This window comes from Amphiprion ocellaris, chromosome 6 (assembly GCF_022539595.1).
Source record: "Amphiprion ocellaris isolate individual 3 ecotype Okinawa chromosome 6, ASM2253959v1, whole genome shotgun sequence".
In the NCBI taxonomy this organism is placed as follows: domain Eukaryota; kingdom Metazoa; phylum Chordata; class Actinopteri; family Pomacentridae; genus Amphiprion; species Amphiprion ocellaris.
Window position 1 is genome coordinate 35,989,872 of NC_072771.1, and position 19,853 is coordinate 36,009,724.

Below are 19,853 nucleotides of genomic sequence, written 5' to 3' on the forward strand. Positions count from 1 at the left end.
GTTTGTCTGTCTGTGTAGTCCTGTGATAGACTGGTGACCTGTCCAGGTGTCCCCTGCTTTCGCCCTAAATCAGCTGGAATAGACTCCTCCCCCTCGTTTTTTGTCTCCTCATCCAGGGACAACAGATGTAAAGCTGATGCTAGCTAACCGTGGATCACATAAATATACAATAAAAAAACGAAACAAATCAAATATTCGAAACATTTAGTCAAGAGATTGGCATGTAACTTTATATTCTTTCTCTGTGATAAAACTGGTCGTACTCGTGATTCCTGAGTGCTTCAGTTTCAAATGACTTCATCTGTCTGTCATTCAGAGCTGCTGAGGAGAAAAGTCCTCTGGTGTCGATTCAACTCAGAAAAAGGCTTCAAGGATAACAAACGCTATAAATCTTTCACACCATGCTTTTCTTTTTTTTCCTCCTATGATGCCTTTTCCTGCAGAAACCTGGAAATGTCGGCGTGTTCTCTGTCAAATTTGAAAACAAAGAGAAGGAGCCGGCGGGTAAAGTTCACCCAAAGAGAAGGGATTCGTGTTTATGATCCTCTCGTACACTTCAGATGTGGCTTCACTCGTGTTTTACGTATCACTGGCCGCTTCCCTGCTGTGTGACTGCGGAGGCTTTGAAGGTAGATTAATTAAGAGGTTTCTTCAAAAAAAAAAAAAAAAAAAGAAAAAAAAGCTGCCTGGATTGATTTTTCCCACCTCAGAAGAAGAAGTCTGAAAAGTATCCTCAGAGACTTTTGGTTCAAGGTGTTTGGTGGAAGAGAGGATCTGAATGACACAGTGTGGAATTTCTCACAGCATCTTTGTATTTCTCCACAGGGTCCAACCTGATAAGACTGTTTACATTCCCTGCACCAGAATATAGAGATTAGCTCAGGTTTTTTTCCCCACTCAGAGTGGGGCCCTGAAGGAGTTTTTGGTGCGTGCTGTTCAAAAGGCTTTATCATCAGCACTGTAATCTACAAAAGCACCTCCAAACAAAAAAAAAACACCCCACAAACTCCAACCATTCATCATCAGAAAAACTCCTCGCTCTGATCAACAATACTACATCTTTCAAGCGGCATTGATTTGTCAACTTTCTCATCTCTTTACAAGCGCTCATTCTTTGTTTTTTGCTGATGGCTTGGGATCACTCACCTCCTGGCCCTGCGGTGGCTGCCGTGGTGTTTACGTCCTTTGATGCAGCCGTTTCTGTCCGACTTGTCCACCCTCGTGTCCGCCGCCTTCCTCTCATCAGTCTTGAGCGGCTGGCAGGTTGTTGTGTCAGAGCTGTGAGGCGAGAAAAAGAAATAGAAGATTACATTTTTTTGGGGGGGGGTTTTGCTTTTGAGCCCACAGTGAAAACTTCCAGTTGTCCACACAGTTAACGCTTCCATCATAGGATGGGGAAACGGGGGTCGATTTAACATGCTTGGTTAGCCTTGTTCCATCTGGTCTGCTGGGTTATGTGTTTTTATTCCCCTCCATTTCTTCCTGCCAGCACTTCTCCAGGAACAAAACTGGAGGTCAGCCATTTACCATTCAAATGGATGTGTCATTTGAAATGTAGTTATTTACATGCTTCAGCTGCTGTGACATTTTGGTGGGGAAAACGTTGTTTTCCATCTCAGGCTGACGTGGTCATGACAACGGTTCAAGTTGTTGTTGATTTTCTTCCCATCTGATGCGCATAAAATCAAGAAGCCACACAGTTTTAAAAGTCAGGTGAAGATCTGGAAAGGGAAATTTCAGCAGAGGAGTGCAACTCGAACACACAGATCAGACTGATTCAGTACAGCAGCCTGATGCAAACATGTTTTCTTCTGTATATCCACCACTGTTCAAAAGTTTGGGGACATTTAGAAATGTCCTTATTTTTGAAAGAAAAGCATTTTTTTTCAATGAACATTAAATGAATGAGAAATCCAGTGTAGACATTGTTAATGTGGTAAATGACTATTGTAGCTGGAAACAGCTGATTTTTAATGGAATATCTCCATAGAGGTACAGAGGAACATTTCCAGCAACCATCACTCCTGTGTTCTAATGCTACATTGTGTTAGCTAATGGTGTTGAAAGGCTCATTGATGATTAGAAAACCCTTGTGCAGTTATGTTAGCACATGGATAAACATTTTGTATGACTGATTATTAAATAATAAAGACATTGTTGGAGAAAAATAAGAAAAAAAAGTTTAAAAAAATCAACCAGCTTCCATCTGGATCTCCTAGAAAATCTTCATCTGCAGTCAAATAGAGAGCGAGCAGCTAAATAAACTGAATGATGGGATGTGAGCACACACACTTCCAGCCCTGCTTATTATTCTCTGTTTTAGTCATGGGAGATTTTAGCGTAATTACACATTCTCCTCTTCATCGAGTGGCTCCCATCTGATTGTAATGAGAAGATAATCAGAGGCAGAGATTAGGCCGTCAACGCCGCCTCCTCCTCCTCCTCGTCTTCTTCCTCCCCCTCCCCAGCGATGAGCAGGCAGGAGTCGTCACTTTCCATCTTCCTCACCTCCGTTTTCCTCGGCGTAAAAGAAGCAACCCTGACAGGGAACTAATAATGTAAAACGGCACACTGGGTGCTCCGACATGACCGAGTGTGCGAGAGGTGAGAGGGGAGATAAAGACGGGAAACGGAAGGATGATTAGTCTGATCAGGTAGGAAGGACGGGGAAGGAACCTTTAAATAACCTGCTGATTTGGTTCATTTTCTCCCAGTGTTGATGGAGAACCAAACACTTCTGTGGGAGAGGACGAACTGCTCGCTTTAAATTCAATCAAACTGATATTTGACAAATAGTTAATCAAAAGAAAAAGCCTCTCTGAATGTGAGGGTGTGCTGCTTTTTCCAGTTTTTTGTCACTGTAAACTGAGGTTTTTTTGTGTTCCATATTAAAAGAAAGAAAAAAACACTTTAAACTTCAGCGGTGAAGCTAACATGAAAATGAAGTAATTTTACTTCTATACTACTGATGAAGACCAATGGATGTAATTAAAAGTTTAAAACCAGCTACGACTACTAAGTGTAGACATTGCAGGTGGAGGAGAAAGTGTTTCCAATGCAGCTCTAACAGTAGCTAGATTTCCTTCTTTGATGTTGATATACATGTTTTGATTTTAGAGATTTTTTTGTTTCGGTGCTGTAAGTTCTAAAATCTTCAAAATTCAAAAACAGAAGATGCTCTTTCCAATGCAGTGGGACATAGAGACCATCCAAAACAATTCATCCTGTAAATATTATTTCATTTGATTTAATGTAATTTACTCTTGAGGAGACCCAGCCAATCAAAGTCTTGCATTTCAAAAGAATCACAGTCAATTCCCAGCTGTAAATCAGACACTGTACAGTAGGAAACCACAGTGTACCTTTTCCCACGTTGTCACAGAACCTCCTTTCTTTAATGGTAATTTATCTAACCTTAGTTGCACTATAAGCACATGGATTCACTGCAGGCTGTTTGCATCTGTCAGACAACACCTTTAGCTTCTTCTTCTTCTTTTCTCTCACACATACGTCCACTTTCTCTCTCAGCCATCCTTTGGTAGCTGTAATTCATCACCGGGAAGAAGCTGAAGGTATTTAAAGGGACAAAACAGCAAAAAAAAAAAGAGCCTTAAATGAATGCAAATGCCGAGCGGATTAAGTGAGGACGCTCGATGACGAGGAATTACATGGACACTAATCCACCAAAATCCTGACAGGATTTGTTTACCGTAAAACAGGTAAAATGGAGACATAGTCTGGATCAGGTCCATTACAGTCCCTTACTGCCACTCAGTGAAACCGGCGTCTGTACAGGGATGCAGGTGGAGATAAAACGCCACTTCTTCATGTTGACACCTCTTTTTGTCATCATGCGTGTCGTACTGTACACGTATGCAAAGCACGGCCCTCCTGGCGATGAGTAATTTGGTCTCGGGAGGCCGAGGGGAGTGACCACGCTGTGACTAGTTCTTGTTCCAGTCTTTGTCACAGAGGGAGCGTCTATCTCCTCTCAACATGGGGCTCTGCTGCCTCTGATGCCGATACTGACAGATGGTGCACAAAAACACGCCGCAAAAAGAAAGACGGTGCTTTTTAAAGGACAAAACACAGAAGCAGCGAGGATGCGATTTCCACCTCTGTGCGGCTCCAAATCTGGACGGACAGATGGGTACAGTGTGCACATTGTAACCAACGAAAAGTGTTTATATACTGCTAGTCTGCCAAATAGATTCTGACAGTGTTTTTGTTTTCGAGCCAGAAAGTGTGATAATATCATTCTCTCTAGAATACATATATTTTTTGGGCGTCTAACCTCTCGGCCACCCATGAGTCACCCCAGTGCAACACTCTGATAAGGCACAATTACTGCGGAGGAAGTTGGGCTCAACTTTGTCTCCCCAAAGTTACTTTCCTCCTGCATTCTCAATTACACTTTGAAAGATTTGTCTCCTGCAAAGGTCACAGTATGACTCAGTAGGAAGTGGTTTCAAAAAAGCCACAAACAAGTCCACATTTGGATGAGTGCGAGTAGCATAAATCTGAAACAACTTTCACCAAAGAAAGTGAGGTTTGTGTTCTATATGGGGTCATTATTCTCACACTTAAGTTCTGTTTTAGCGTCCAGGAACATATCATGGTTTGGGTTCCAATAGACAGCAGTCTTGTTTCTGTATTGGAAAGTGCTTTGGCTCAGCATCTGTTGTTTTAAATGCATTGATATATAAATAATGTTGACGTGACTTGGCTCCTTTACAATGTTAATCACCTTTGAAGCTTTGCCTCCATTTTTCTGGATTGCCATGGTGACGAGTCCATTCCCATCTAATATATGATTGGCTGGCAGTAGAAAAGCAATACAATAAATCGTCAATGATTATTATTACACATGATTAGAAATCTATTTATGGTATATTACAATTAAAACTTAATTCAGTTGAAAATACAGCTTCATTGTATAAGAATATATCTTTGAGAATTTTTCTGGCTCTTAAGATGGATGTCTAAAACCTGTGACTTTGACACCAGAGAAATGTTGTGAGTTTTAAGCTACTAAAACCTCATACTAAAGGAAAAGTCTGGTGATATTCTACCTTGTCATAAAAGTGTCACTCAAACCACCAGTGAAGTCATCCTGCCCTCAAGTATTTCCTGATATATCTTATTTCTCTGTGCCACAAAGCTCCATTCTTATCCAAAAAATATTAAAAACGCAACAGTGAGTCACACCAGTAACAGCTTTTATTCTAATGAGGTGGAGCTCAGTAGTTAATTATGAGTCACTCCCAACTTTACCTTCATTGCACGCAATGAAACTGTGCTGCAATAACTAGTGCAGCCAAAAAGAATCTCCAACAAATATACTATTTGTTCTCGATTGAATATTGTTTACTAAAAATCACAGCGCCCTGCTGTTTGAGGCCATTACTAAGCTTTTCTTAAAAGATAAAAGCTGGGAAGCAGCAGCTGAGTGGGAAGTTGGAAAGTATTTAGAGATAAATTAACATAGTGTTGGTTTTGGTCTTTTTCATGCAATGTGTTGGCAAAGAAACAGAATATAATATGTCGCAAACCTTCAGTGTAACATTAAGAAAATATCACGGTTAGTTAAGCATTGAAACAAATGAGGCATCCTGTGTCGTGCTTCAAGTCAACAATAAATCAACATTAATGTTTCCGATGCCAGAAGTAAATATTATGTAGGGAGCAAATTGATGAACCTTTAGAATTAAGTTTATTTTGTACTTGTTGCACTGGTTTGCACATATATTTGACTTTTAAAATGACCATATTATGATGATTAATAAACAGTCCAGTGAAAAGCCCAGTGATTACCTAATGGAGAAAAAAATTATTGGCAGCTATTTTGATGATTGATGAATGATTTACCTCATTTTATCAACATAAAACATCAGCATTCTTTAGTTGTAGTTTCAATGACTGAATAATTTTCCTTCTCATATGTGACGTTTAATGGAATATCTTTGGATTTTGGTTTCCACATGAATCTGTAGTGAAATATTGTTATCGTCAGGTATTGAATGTAGAGGGGGTGTTAGTTCGTACATATGTGCAGAAGTGGGTAACTGGTCTAATATTTTTCGACTAACCTTTGCTATCTTTTCATCTTTTTAAACCATCTGCTTGTCCGTCGAGCTTCCAGCTTTGTGCCGAAATGAGATCCATAAAACATCATTGACTAGCGGAGCCCACAGGAGGATCATCGTGGTTTGTGTACAGTTTCATTGTCCACACCCCATTTACGATGTAAAATTGAGATGAACTGCGCCAATATCTGCCAGGAGCTGCTCAGTAATCTGCCAGCTGCTTTGCACAACACCGGCTCACTGTCGGAGGGCTCAAAACTCACAACATCAGCTGACACCGTACAGGTGTGCAAGAAGCGTGCAGGTTGCCATTAAACCGACCAACGGAGCAGCGCTGCACAGCTCCCATGTTTGCATTTAAAAACATGTCAAAAATCACGCTGGCGATTAATGCAGACTGCATTCTCAGCTGCCCCAATTACATTCAGCACGATGTTTTCATGTTTTCATCTGCACTCCGCTATTTCAAATCAGGTGTTTACTCGGAGCGTGTGAAGAAAGCTGCCTGACAGTTTTGCTTCGACGAACCTTCTGAGGTTTCTCCAGAAGAGCAGCGTAGATGGGACTGGAGGTTCTACGAGGAAATGCACCTTTTCCTTCCATTTCCTTCCATTTCCTTCCTCGTGCGTATAGATGTGACAGAATGAGACCTTACGAGATGGAATTGAGAAACACTCAGTGGGTATTTGTGCATTTTCTATTCTGTGATCTAATCTGCTCCTGAAAGCACAAACAGACCCATGCACTCCCTCCTCCTCTTCCTCCTCCTCCTCCTCAGCCGTGTTGTTGTGCTCTCTCAGCGTAAATCAGTGTATCCTCGCAGCCTCTGCTTCCAATTAGGAGGGTCCAATTAGTTCAATTAATCTTTAATTATGCATGTTTGCAAGTGCAGTGTACAGGTCTACATGGGAATATTCACGTACGCTTAATTTAAATTAGTGAAAGTGTTCATTTAATGGCTGTACCATTGAACTTTAAAGGAACAGCTCATGTTTTTGTGATGTAAACTCTCTTGGAGGGAGTTGGATGAGAATGTGGAGAATGCGGTCATGCCTAAATGAAGCTAATGCTAAAGTGTTCTCATCAATTTGAGCTTTGAGACTAAAGACAACAATAAAATCATAAAAAACAAGCATATTTTTGTGTTACAGAAGCATTTCAGACCCCTTTAATTAACTTGTTTCTCCACAGATTCCTATTAGATGCCTATTTCTACAGATTTCCATTAGTGCCGGTTATGGGGGTGGCAGTATGACTCCTCGTTGCATCACAATCTTTAGGTTTTTCCACCACGCCTGGAACAAACGGATATTTGAATGAAACCTTGATTGACTGTCAGATCCAGCATTCAGATGTCTGTATGAGTCGACCCTCCTGTGATTTCCGTTGTCATGCCATCCTCACAGGTGCTCCGTCCTGCTGAGCGAGACACTCGGGAAGACTCAGAGCGAGTGAATAACAAACTGTGGCAACAAGTTAGTGGATCTACCTGGAAGGATCGATACAGCTAATGCAAAAACAGCAACACCAGGAAAACAACATCAGGCACTGGACGGAGGATTTAAAGCCAAATAACGATGAAGTATTTTAGATTTCTGAAGCACAGATCACATTTTTGGCTGCTCCTCATGCTAATTTAATGGTAGAAATTAGGTGCAGAACTCTTGAAGAAACTTTACTTCGACACAAATTGGAAAAAAGATTTCCTCAGAGTGCCATTGCTCCATACAGTGGAGAGGCCCTCAGGCTAATAACCTTAACATCCTGTGGAGAGTTGCCAAATTGTCTAAATTAGCACTCACTAAGCTCTGCTCTAAGTTACTACCTTGTAAACACGTCGACTTTACCGCGGCAGATAATGGAGACTGAGGAAGGACTTGCATGACCCTCATCCTCTCAGGAATCATGAAAAATCTGACTAAGTGACAATAAAAGATGCAGAACTGGGATGCTTTAATTTTTTTTCCTTCTCTCCCATTTCACAAGATGATTTAAGAGTTCCCCAGCCACTCGTGTGAGGTTCAGGGAGGCTAATAAACTTTTCATTATCCCTGTCAGAGCGACCAGGAACAATTGATTATCACTATTATACGAGTGATGATAGTTGAGATAATTACTGGGGAAAGAGATGATCTACTACCACAATTAAAAGCCCAACAGGGTGGTCCCAAGTCACTTTGCTTTAATTTACACTCAGAGTGTTTATCCAAGTTTCAGACTCCAGTCGAGAGTAACTTTATCACCACCCAAAGGTCACCAGCGAGCAATTAAAACCCACACCGAGTGAATGAAACACATCCCTCAAGCGGCTAACGCTCAGAACCTGTTCACACTTTTCATTGCAAAGCGGAGGTGCATACTTTTAGGTCGAGTGTTATTGATTAAATGTTAAGAGATTTTTGAAGCTGAAGAAACACACTGGCTTGCAATTAAGACGTACCAATTAATTAAGCACATGAGCAAAGGATCCGACCACTTGATCATTAGAAGTAACTTCAGAACTTGAGGGAAATGTCAATAGATTTTTTGCACCAAAAGCTTCAGAATCATGAAACGACATTTGAAAATGTAAGAAGTTCTAATTTAAATGCACTTCTGATTGAGCTGGCATATTAAGTATAAGATATAACATTCTATAAATCACTTACACTGGCATTAAATTAATCTAGTTGCCATTGCTACTTATGTGGTTGTCATGTCTGCTCAAGTTAAACTGCTCATTTCTTATAAGTAAGAAAATCACCTCATGTTCCCAAGAGAGACAGTTTTCCTCCCAAATGTGCGCAGACCGATAACAGATTTTTTTTTGGTGACATTCCTCCTGCTGAAATAAACTGCAGCGATGGATGTAAATCCTTTTGGGCGTCTGAGATCTGCCCCCAAATTGGCCGCCTCTCCTTCCTCACAATGCATGATGGGAAGGCGGAATGATAGAAGTGAACATCAAAGATGTAATGGCTCTTTAGCCCCAGCTAGGAGGTATCAGCGGCCCCAGGCAATTTTCCGTCTTTGCCGCTTGCCAGCTCCAAATCTCACATCCAGCTTCGGCGTGAAGCTTTGACAGTACATTAGGGTGCAGTTACGTAATGATGGGAGTATGTTTTCAGTTGTCTTTTTAATTTCAAGGTTCACTATTTATCTGTAAACAAATAGTTTATAAGTCCCTCTCCGGTCATTGATTAAACCCCTAAAAACTAATTTCTGTGTATCAGAGTTACATGTTTGGATGCTTTGTTTTCCAGGAAATTAATCCCTTCCTGCCTTAAAATGGCTTAGATATACTTCTGCACTGTTTCTTTCTTTAGATAGTGCAGATCTTGAAACTTTCCACCTTTCTCTCCATCATTCGCTGCAGCTCGAGCACACCAGCTCACCTACAAGGCTGATAAAACGCTGTAATCCTACAAGATGGCAATACTGGAGTAAGCCGGACAAACATCCTCAAACCAGAAACTGATTCTGAAGAATAATAATGTTACAGAAAACCACACCCTGCAAATTGACAGGATTGGTTCAGCAGGTTTGTTACATATGAAACCCTCAAAGTCTGAATCTACATTTTTGAAACTGTCATTGGTGCACTGCAGTCCATTTTCCTCATGATACGTTTCCAGCATGTCAAAAAAAAAAAAAAAAAATGCCAAAAGCACACGTTAACACGGCAAAAAAAAAAAAAATTTTCACCAGTAGGAGCCTTTAAAACAGAAATACTTCCTGCATTGTACAAAGGAACAGTGGAGGAAAGTAACTACACACATTTATTCAGGAGCTACACTTAAATGCAGCTGTGACTCACCGGTACTTCACTTGTTTTCCACGTTATACTTCTATTGTACAACTTTCAAAAGGAAAGTAATACTTGCTGCAGGGTTTGGCTTAAAAATACATTATTCAAGACATAACCAATGGCTTTCAACATTTTTGTCTTGTGCCCCATTTTTAAAAAACCAGTGGGAACCTCCTAGTTGATTTTTAGACATTTTACATGTCTATAAGTTGGTAACAGAGTGATTTCCTCCCTGAAGATTTGAGGCAAAAGAGATACATTTTTTAAATATTTCACAAAGAAGTAAAGATGAGAGAAAAGTCAAGTACAGAAGCTGTTTTATTATCTTTTGTCCTGCCTCATTAATCATGCCTGACAGTCTTTGATTTATCTTGTAACCCTGACTTTAAGGTTGGGACACACTCAAAACAGCCACAAGAAACCACCCTGACAACAGGAGAAGGCTGCTTACACAATGATGCATCACAATCTTCTAAAGGTCATACATATTAATGTAACAATCAGGAGTGAATTTACTTTTCATACTTGTACTTAAGTAGAATTTTTTTTCTTGCAGGAGTATTTTTACAGTGTGATGTTTATATTTTCTCTTCCATCGCTGTCAACGAACAAAATAATTTTTGCTCCAAACAAAGCAGATTATTTGCTCGTACACGCTGCTTTGTGATTAAATTAGAAGAGCAGGCCTTGATTATTCCAATCAGAGTGACTACATCATGTGAAATGCGCTCAACGTCCTCCCTATCAGCCAATCAGCAATAGCGAGGCCTTTACCCTTCCAGCGGGCGAGTTTGCTGCTGCGAGCCAGAGTGACTTTGAAGACAAGTGAGGTTGGTTTATTCAATTATTGTGTCCTGATGATAAAATGGGAGCAACATAATGGCTTGATTAATTTCCTTATCACGGTGAGCACAAAGAGTAATTACAACCAAATCCACCGCTTGCTGAACCACACATCAATCAAATTAAAGCAGTTGCCACTCGGCAGCAATCACTTTTCCAACAGAACAAATGAGTCGATTGGCTCAGACCTCCGCCTCCGGCCAGGGAAGTGTTTACCTAAGAACTGTAACTCCAAGCAAAAGGTTACTCGGGTTGATTAGAAAGCTCAGAATATGTCAGAAATCTTAAAAGACACGCATAATTATAACAGTGGCGTGAGCCAGACTGCGTAGGACCGGAGTGGACTTAGGAGCCGAAAGCCATCATTATAGCTGACGACAATCTGGACTACTTGGCCAGTTCGAACCAGCAGGAAAACTCTGGAAAATGTCAGCATGCAACAACACAAAGGCGACTCCATGACCTTGAATCACATCTATGATCACTTTTTACACAAAGAAGCGCTGGAACTCTCAAGATTTTGCCGTCATAACTCTTAAATGATCTCACCGGCAGCTGGTTTAATGAGGCTGATGTGGTTAGCAGAGATAACTGGAAGCTCTCCGGCAGGTGAAGATCGACTGGGATCGATACAGGGAAAAAAAAAGCTGTGATCTTTGACCTCAGCACTAATGGCTGCTCATTAGGAGCAAGGCTTCGGTTCCTCAATCCACGGATATTGTCACAAGTCTCATTGACTGGGAATAAATCTGCGCTCAAGTCAAACTGGAATCGAACTTACAGTTACCAGAGGTGTACAGGATGTTAAAAAGCCAAATGGAACTCGAATAGAAAGTCAAATCAACTACCAATCCTATAAAGTAAATACTAGAAGTCAGAGTTGAGAAACACAGAACAACTGTTGCTTATTTAGGAAAAATATTTCAGTTTACAGTAAAACAGACAAGGAAGGTGAAAAAAACATGCAACAACACCATATAAATTCTAGTAGATATGAAATAGTGTTTAAACATTTCTACTTTTAAAACAGAGCCGGACAGTAGATCAGATTTGTTGCCTTATATAATACTGCACATTAAGAAAAGAGTCTACTTTCACATTTAAAAAAGTATTAATCTTTAGGCTTTAGTATTAAAGAACATCTTATTAAAATTAAAATATCCCTGCATATTCCTCTCCAGAGTTATGTAAATGTGAACTGTAACATCAACTACAAGATGAACCCGTTTGGAAAATAAATTCATCTTTTTAAATTTTTTATGTCAGTGAATTACAGCCTAAAGGCTTCACTTGACTCGAGTAAACCTGCTGGATTTCATTGGCAGCTCTTTCTATTTGCCTTCTCTCTGTAGAGCTAAAATCAAATCAAACCGCAGTGTTAGCGCCGTGGTTCATTACAGGAGCCACTACAGGCTGAGCGGAGGGGAGAAACGTTGACGTATGTTAACAATTCAATAACGTCTTCATACGACATGCCGCCGCCGTGGAGAGAGCGCGATTTGAATAGGAAACGTCTCGTTGGACGGTGACACGTGAAACACGGCTGCAGCGCTTCTCTGTGAATTAGGGACCGCTGCTCGAAGCTCGGAAAAAGATGGCAGCGTTCCCTGCCGCTGCTGCTTTGGATTTCATTCCTGTTACAAGCTGCTTTGGCCTGAGAAGCAGAATGTTAGACGAAGTTTATTCCACTGTGTGAAGCAGCAGTTGACGTCCAATAGCAAAAAAAGAGGAATTCTAACATGGGAATAAAGACTGCAACATGCACAACAAAGCTTGCCTGACAGCTGATTAGCCTCATACGAATGCTGCGCTGTCATCATCGTCTTTATGCCATTTGTGGTCAAGCTCAACATATTCAGAATAACTTTGGCATCACGCTGTCTTCTCAGGTGCGACCGTTAGCATCAAAACTTGCAGCGTTCCTCCTCTTTCATGCATCATAAATCTTACGTGTGCATCTATTACTTGCCTCCAAATTGAGTTAGAAGTGATTAGAGGGTTTTTTATGTGGAGGCGGAGAGAGGGAAGTAGGCCTGCTTGGGTTTAATTAGCAGCTTGCGAGCTGCATTTCCTCATCGCACTTCTTCCTGTGTAAAGGAGATTACTGAAGAACCTTCTGCAGATGCTAATGCATGTGGAGAGCAGCAAGCAATAATCATTGTGCGCCCCGTGTTTAATTAGCCCAACTATGACACCAGAGATGAACAATGCGCTGAGAGGAAGTTGCAGAGGAACAGGCCTCCGGGTTGACTGACTGGCAGAAGATGCTCCTGCAGTTTGACCAAAGAGGAGTCGAGTCTTTCAGGGAAAAAAGTTGGATCAGGGGAAATAGTCCTGAGAGTAAAAAGGAAGTTATTATTCCAGCAAAGTCTAATTTCACCACTCAAACAGGCAGCTGACAGATGTGATCAGGATTGGACGTTTCAGCTGCTCCATTTAAATGTGAATTCGGGTCTGTGAGAAGGAACTTGTATTTTTGTGAGCGACTCAATAAATATTATCAACTCTTGCAGCACACCTCTCCCAATTAATTGAAAGAAGAGAAAGGAAATGAAACTGCCATCTGGTTGAGACATAATCAGCCGACTAAACAAGTAATATTTACCGGCGACTGCAAATAAAACCGTAAATAAATTTTTTCCATGACACTGAAGCTAATTTAAAATCTGCTTTGACAGACCAGCAGCCTCAGCTCTGTGCATTAAGGACCTTCTGAGCTGCCTTTCCTCACTTCAGGATCCAATTATAATCCATCACATGTGCTTGCAGTTGTTCTGGGGGAATAATTCTGGGCATTAACTTAATGGCGTCTTCACACACCTGTCCAGATGCAAGGACCTCGATGGGCAAGCAGATTGGGACCCCAAACTTTGGTATTTCAATCTCCCCCCTCTGCCTTAATGAGCTGCTGGAGTTCCACCCTAATTTGTGTCAGTAAACACATCAGGTTAGCAGTCGGCCGTGACAGGCAGAATGAAGCTCAGTGGGCCAGTGGACACCTCTGTGTGGCAGAAAGAGCCAAGACACTGCTGACAACATCTAAATATACGCTAGTAATTAGACAACGAGTGGACAAGCATGTTCCCCTCCCTTCCACTTTCCATCTCTTTGTTTTCCTCCAACTTCCCCCTCAGCTGCGAGTCCCTTTACTATGCAAACCAGCCCCTTGAATTATTCACAAAGAACTGCTCACGAGCACATTTCACAAGACCTCATTAGATAATCAATGTCAGTAAAAGAGTAAAGTCAACCAGGATGTTTCCTTTTGTGTCCTTGGGTCTGTAGAGGTTCTCTCATACTGTAGATACAGTGTTATGGATATTTATGGGTGTTTATTTGTCTCCTCAACTTCTACCTTATTTTTAGATGTGACATATAGAGATAAGATTCACCGGAGTCAAATTCCTTGTTTGCATACAAACCTGGCCAGTAAAGTTGATTCAGATCTGCTATAGGCGAGAAGTGAAGCTTTAGAGCAAACGGGTAACATCTGGATTCCTGCAGTCATTTTTTTCTCGATTAAATCAAAAATCAACTCAAGGAAGTTTATTTGCTGTTTTTCCCATTTTTGCCATTCCCCATTATTTTATCCTAATGCTATACCTCAAAATGCATGTGACAGTAACTAAAACATGACTATAGTTACAAAGCCAGTATTGTATAAAAGACTGAAGTTTAAAAGCTGAATATACAGCAACACCACTGAAATTAATGCTAGAACTGCAAAACATAAAAAAAGTTTAATTTCCAACTTGAATTGCGTAATTCTTGTCTTTTCCCCTTACCTGTGCTCATTATCGTTTCCACGCTCTGCCTGATAATGCTGGTTCTGGCGTGAAGACACGAACAGGTGAGCTATCCCCATGATCCTTCCTCATGTTCTCATCGCTGCTCCCTCTCTACCACCTACCAGGTGTGGTGCTGAGGCAGATGGAGGCGCAGCGTCCAACTGATCCAGCAGATCAACCAGCAACTCGTTGCTATAAATGGGCCTCAGAGTACGGCATTGTATGCAATCACCATCCAACTGACTACCCCCCTCTCTCTTCATATGCTTGTTTCAGACCTCCAGGCTTGTTCGACTTTGTTTCTGTGCGCTTTAACCTTCTGTCTCTGTCTATTTGAGTCTCATCCAAGAAGCTGAGTCTCGGTTTTGTGAGTACAGTCCTGTAACACCTGCTGTCTGTGATGTATCGGAGTCGGGGCCTCCTCCCACGTACGTTGCTACACCCTGTGGGCCACTGATGTCATATCCTCAGTGTCAGCTTCCCCCCCCCCATCTCAATCTGCTTTTGATGCTGTTTTTCCTTGTCCACTCCTACTGTCGCCTTAGGGCTTGCTCCGGGGGTTCAGGCCGTATGGGTTCTGTAAAGCATCTTGAGACAACCTGAAATGTAATTGGTACTATATGAATAAAACTGAACTGAATTGAATAGGGACTGCACAGTGGCTTGGTGGTTAGCACTTTCGACTTGCAGCTAGAAGATCCCTATTTCGCATCACCAAATTCCTGGGATCTTTCTGCATGGAGTTTGCATGTTCTCCCTGTGCATGTGTGGGATTTCTCCGGGTTTTCTCCGGGTTTTCTCCTTCCACAGTCCAAAAACATGCTAAGGTTAATTGGTAACTCTAAATTGTCAGTAGGTGTGAATGCAAATGTGATTGTTTGTCTCTATGTGTAGCCCTGTGACAGACTGGTAACCTGTCCATGGTGTCCCTGCCGTCACCCTCAGTCAGCTGGGATAGACTCCAGCCCCCTGGGACTCTAATGAGGATTAAGCGGTGCATAGATAATGGATGGATGGATGGATGGATGGATGAATTTAATTGTCTCTTCCTGCAGTTCATCCCCACTCATATTGCTCTCAAATGCAATTAGAAAGACAGTTTTAGTTTTTAAAACTAAACTAACAGCATCTCACACGTAAGGAATGATCCTCGCTTCCATGTCTGACACTGATTTGTGGAACATGCATGACCTACTCCCTGCTCTACATGACTGTGCACACATGTAGAAGTGTATGAAGGCATCGATTACAAGTGCTACATATCACTTTTGGCTCTCACAGAGACTTACATTAGCTATGCAACCTCACATTCACATCTAAAATAATTACCTGAAAAATGGAACAGAGCATGCAGAATGTGACGACTACAGAGAGCAATCAAGACACCTGCTGACTTTCTCTTTCCTCCACCCACCTCTCTCCCCCCCGATGCTAATCAGTGTGGGAGCTGCTGGCTGTCGGCTCGACTCCATCCGATTCCCAGACAGAAATGCCTTTAGCTTGTAAAAGATAAGCAGAGCAGACTGGATGATATACCATAAATCAGAGCAGCCATAGTCATCCAGTGATCTACAGACATCTGCATCAGTCTGAGAAGAAGAACAGTCTTGTCCTGCCAGCTGTGAGGACGGTGACTTTTGCCATTTCCTTGAGATAGGTGCCCCTTTTTCTTTTTTCTTTCAGTTCAAGTCAGAAAAGTTACATTATGACAGCATCTGTTTTGCTAGATTGTCTACTTTGGACAGAACACAGTGAAGTTCACCTGTGTCTAGGTCTTCAGTCTATATCAAGTCTTATTTCTGTTGTTTACTGTAGGTTTTTTTGGAAAGCAATGCATGGAAATGTTAAATTTGATCTGTAACAATCAGTCAAAATGAGGTGTGATCAAAAAGTTCTGGGATTGTTTGTGTAGCACAAGTTTTTGTCACCACAGGGAAAAGACCATTTGTGATTTTTGACCTCAAACTGGAGCAGAAAAGAAAACTTTCCGTTACGTGTCTGTGAAAAACCAGGATCTCCCAAGTCATAGTTTATCACTGGTGAGGAGCAGGTCTGCAGCTACCACTAAGAAAAGAAACAGCAGATTACACAATAGAAGAACTACAACTCCCAAAACTGGACAAGCAGCACCAGGATAATGCTTGATGTTCTCTTCAACATTCAATTTGTCCTCCCGGGATCGGACTATCAAGGAAGAAATTGACATAACGTACTTGAAACATTTGCAAAAACACAACCTCAACTGTGGTGCAATGCATGTCTTTTTTGGGGGAGCTACAACAGCACAATCATTGCTCCTCCCCATCCCTTCTCACCAGATTTAGCTCCCTGTGCCTTCTTTGTTTCACCCAAACTGAAATTCAAGTTTAAAGATCTTCATTTTGACGCAGGTTAGGAGATTCAGCCACCACTGGAGGTGGTGCTTCACATGCTGACAGGACTTCCAGTGTTACAAGCACTTTATTGTGGTACAAAGCGACTATTTCAAAAGGGAAAGCAGCCAAATTTAAATCAGGTATGTTTACCGATTTATGTAGGCATATCACAGAAATTTTTGGTTGCCCCTTATAAATAAATAGAAATATCAGAAAATTGCGTACTTGTTCAAGTAATTATTCAAATACAACTTTTCAGGCTGTCGTTTTTAACCCTCAATCTCAGGTTTGGAAAGTTAGTAGGACAAAATGAGGTGTTTGCTTGTTTTTTTTTTTTTTGCACTATTTTCTGACAAGTTCTGGATTCATTGATTAACAGACAAATGAATTGTATATTAGTCGATAATGAAAATAATAATTATTTGTTGCTGTATCAGCTCGCTCACAGTTATCACGTGTCGTAAAATAACAGATCTGGTTTTATTCCCCCTTTAAAGCCGTCCCAGTAGAGGCAGATGCCAGATGGAAATTTTATTACCTGTCTGTCGTCTAAATTAATTGGGAGATTTGTGTTGCAGCCCAACATGATGATTTAGTTTGCTGAGACTCGATCTGCATAACAAACATGTTTAGTGCAGGTTTCCATGACGTCTGAACACCCTTTTGTGCATTTCAATCCTGAGTACTGCAGGCCACAAAGAACAGAAACTTGCTTACTGGACATTAAACTGACCAAATATGGTTCCATTAGCATTGAGAAAATCCAACTGAGAGATTTCTAATTACAAAACTTCATTTTAAAATCTGAAAACTGTTGCTTCTCTTGCACTGAATGGGAGAGATCAACAAATTATGTAAGAGGCAAATTTACTTAGGTTGTCAGAGATATTTTTATACCAGCGATTTTATGCTAGAAAGGTCACTATTGTTATTTGAGTACAATATTTCCCAATGTAATACATCAAATTAAAACCAGCCTAAAAATAAGTGCTCTGTTTAACAAATTCTGACAAACATCTCTACAGAACCATAAAATCCAACTGGTTTAGGGACAGTTTGAGTCTAAAGAAGAGGGCTCCTGATGCTTCCTCTCTGGAGAGGGTTTCTAACCTGCTCCTGGTGCTGGTTGGAGGTGACCTCGGTCCGTGTTGGTACACATAATTATCATTTCCCTACGGGGGAACCGGTGATCAATGAGAGAGTGACCTTACCCTCCATGCGCACCTTCTTCAAAGTCGGATAATAAATTGGTTCATCTCACCTCCCCTTCCGTCCTGGTTATTTAGAGGGCTATCCGAAGGAGTCCATTACCTTTTTATGGAAAGCGGGTTCATTCAATTTGCCGGCGACCCAATAAGAAGTTCTGTATGGATGCACGGTAAGGGGGCTCAAGGGCAAGTGAATTATTCCATTATCTTTAATGTGTGGGAAGGCAAAAGCTGTCAAGGTCCTGAGGGGATTTATTTAACTACATAACCTCTGTTGCTCAGGAAGACAAACAAGCACCATTATGCTTATTTGAGATTGTTTTTAATTTATTGAAAGTATGCATTTCTCTTTGACATGCTTACTTGTAGCTTTTGTTGACAGAAAACAGTTTTTGAGGGTTTAACCTCATCAAAAGGAATCTTACCTGCTTCAGATGCAATTTTTACAAGTAATTAGAATATTTTCTGTCATTTGACCTGTCTTGAAAACAAAAAAACAACCATAATATCAGAATAAAAAAAAAAATAAGACACGTCTAGTGCCATTTTTATCTAATGTAAATTCTATATGAGCTCCCTTGTCTTGATATTCTTATAATTCTAGGTTAGAGGCTGATGTGACATACAGCAAACCATAATGACATTTAATTGAAATAGCATCACAGCCACATGGCTTGAAATTACTGGCTTAATTAAAGAGTCTTCTTATAGTGGGCTTAAACCCTATTAAAGGATAATCCCCCTAAAAGTCAAAGTTTTTTTTTTTTTTAAAGGATTCACCATGCAGCGGCGTCGGGCTGCATGTTACTGTACTGTGCTAATGTGGATGTAATGAGCGGCATCAGCTGTAAAGCACTACGCACATATGGTGTTGTACTGTTGCTTATTACTCGTGGTGTGTATCGAACCTAAATGAGAGAAGCTTGTAGGAGTCACAGCTTTCTGGCCCTTAGAAGTGATGAACTAACTTCAGCCACTGTGGGAAGGTTTTATGAAAAAATATCACTCAGTATTTTCACAAAAAAACGTCCTTGAGCACTGCAATGTCACTTTCTGACACGCTCCTTTTTTTGGTGGAATATCTTACATAATATCCACAAAGATTTATTTAGGCAAGGTGGTAAGCCATATACAGCTTCAGTTCATAGATTTAGGACAAAAATGTAGCTAATATGTATGAACAAGGCTATTTCAGGGGCTGAGGTGTCCTGTCATGAGGCTCTATTAAAAAATCAGTTACTTTCATAGGCAAGAATGCACGCACTAAAAGATAAAGACAAGTCAGAATTTAGGCCCCATTCAAAAATTAGTTCGTGCTAAACAGCATCAATTTGCAATTTGACTTTTGAAATTATACTTAATATTTCTTGTAAATGACCACTTGAAAAGTTATTGCATGATTTTATAAATTTTATGAGACACAAAGGCAGAAATTTGGATTTAAAAAAGGAAGCTTTTTGAACCGTGTTCTTTAAAACGTGTTGTATTATTCAAGGGTACTTCAAAAAGTTCTCAACCTCACCAGAAAACGTGACGGGAGAAAGTTTGTTCTTCCATTATTGTTCAACATATTCTCCTTTTACTCCGATGCACTTGGTCCACTGATGTTGAGACTTTACTATCCCTTCGTGGGTCACATCTTGGACCTCCATAACAGCATGCACGACTTCTTCATCCCTCCAAAAAAGGCCACCATGCTAGTGCAGTTTGGAAAAGAGAAGCCAGACGGTTCAGGTCGGTGAATAAGAATTGTCCTGGAGCAACAA

At 40.8% G+C, this 19,853-nt stretch overlaps 1 protein-coding gene across 1 annotated transcript in view; it reads right to left on the minus strand.

The window, feature by feature from the left end:
- Positions 1-19,853, minus strand: part of srrm4 (serine/arginine repetitive matrix 4) — a 68,618-nt gene that overhangs the window by 22,185 nt on the left and 26,580 nt on the right. The window contains exon 2 of the mRNA XM_023277317.3: positions 1,147-1,278. Within this exon, the coding sequence (XP_023133085.1) occupies positions 1,147-1,278 (132 nt within the window). The remainder of the gene's footprint in view (positions 1-1,146; positions 1,279-19,853) is intronic.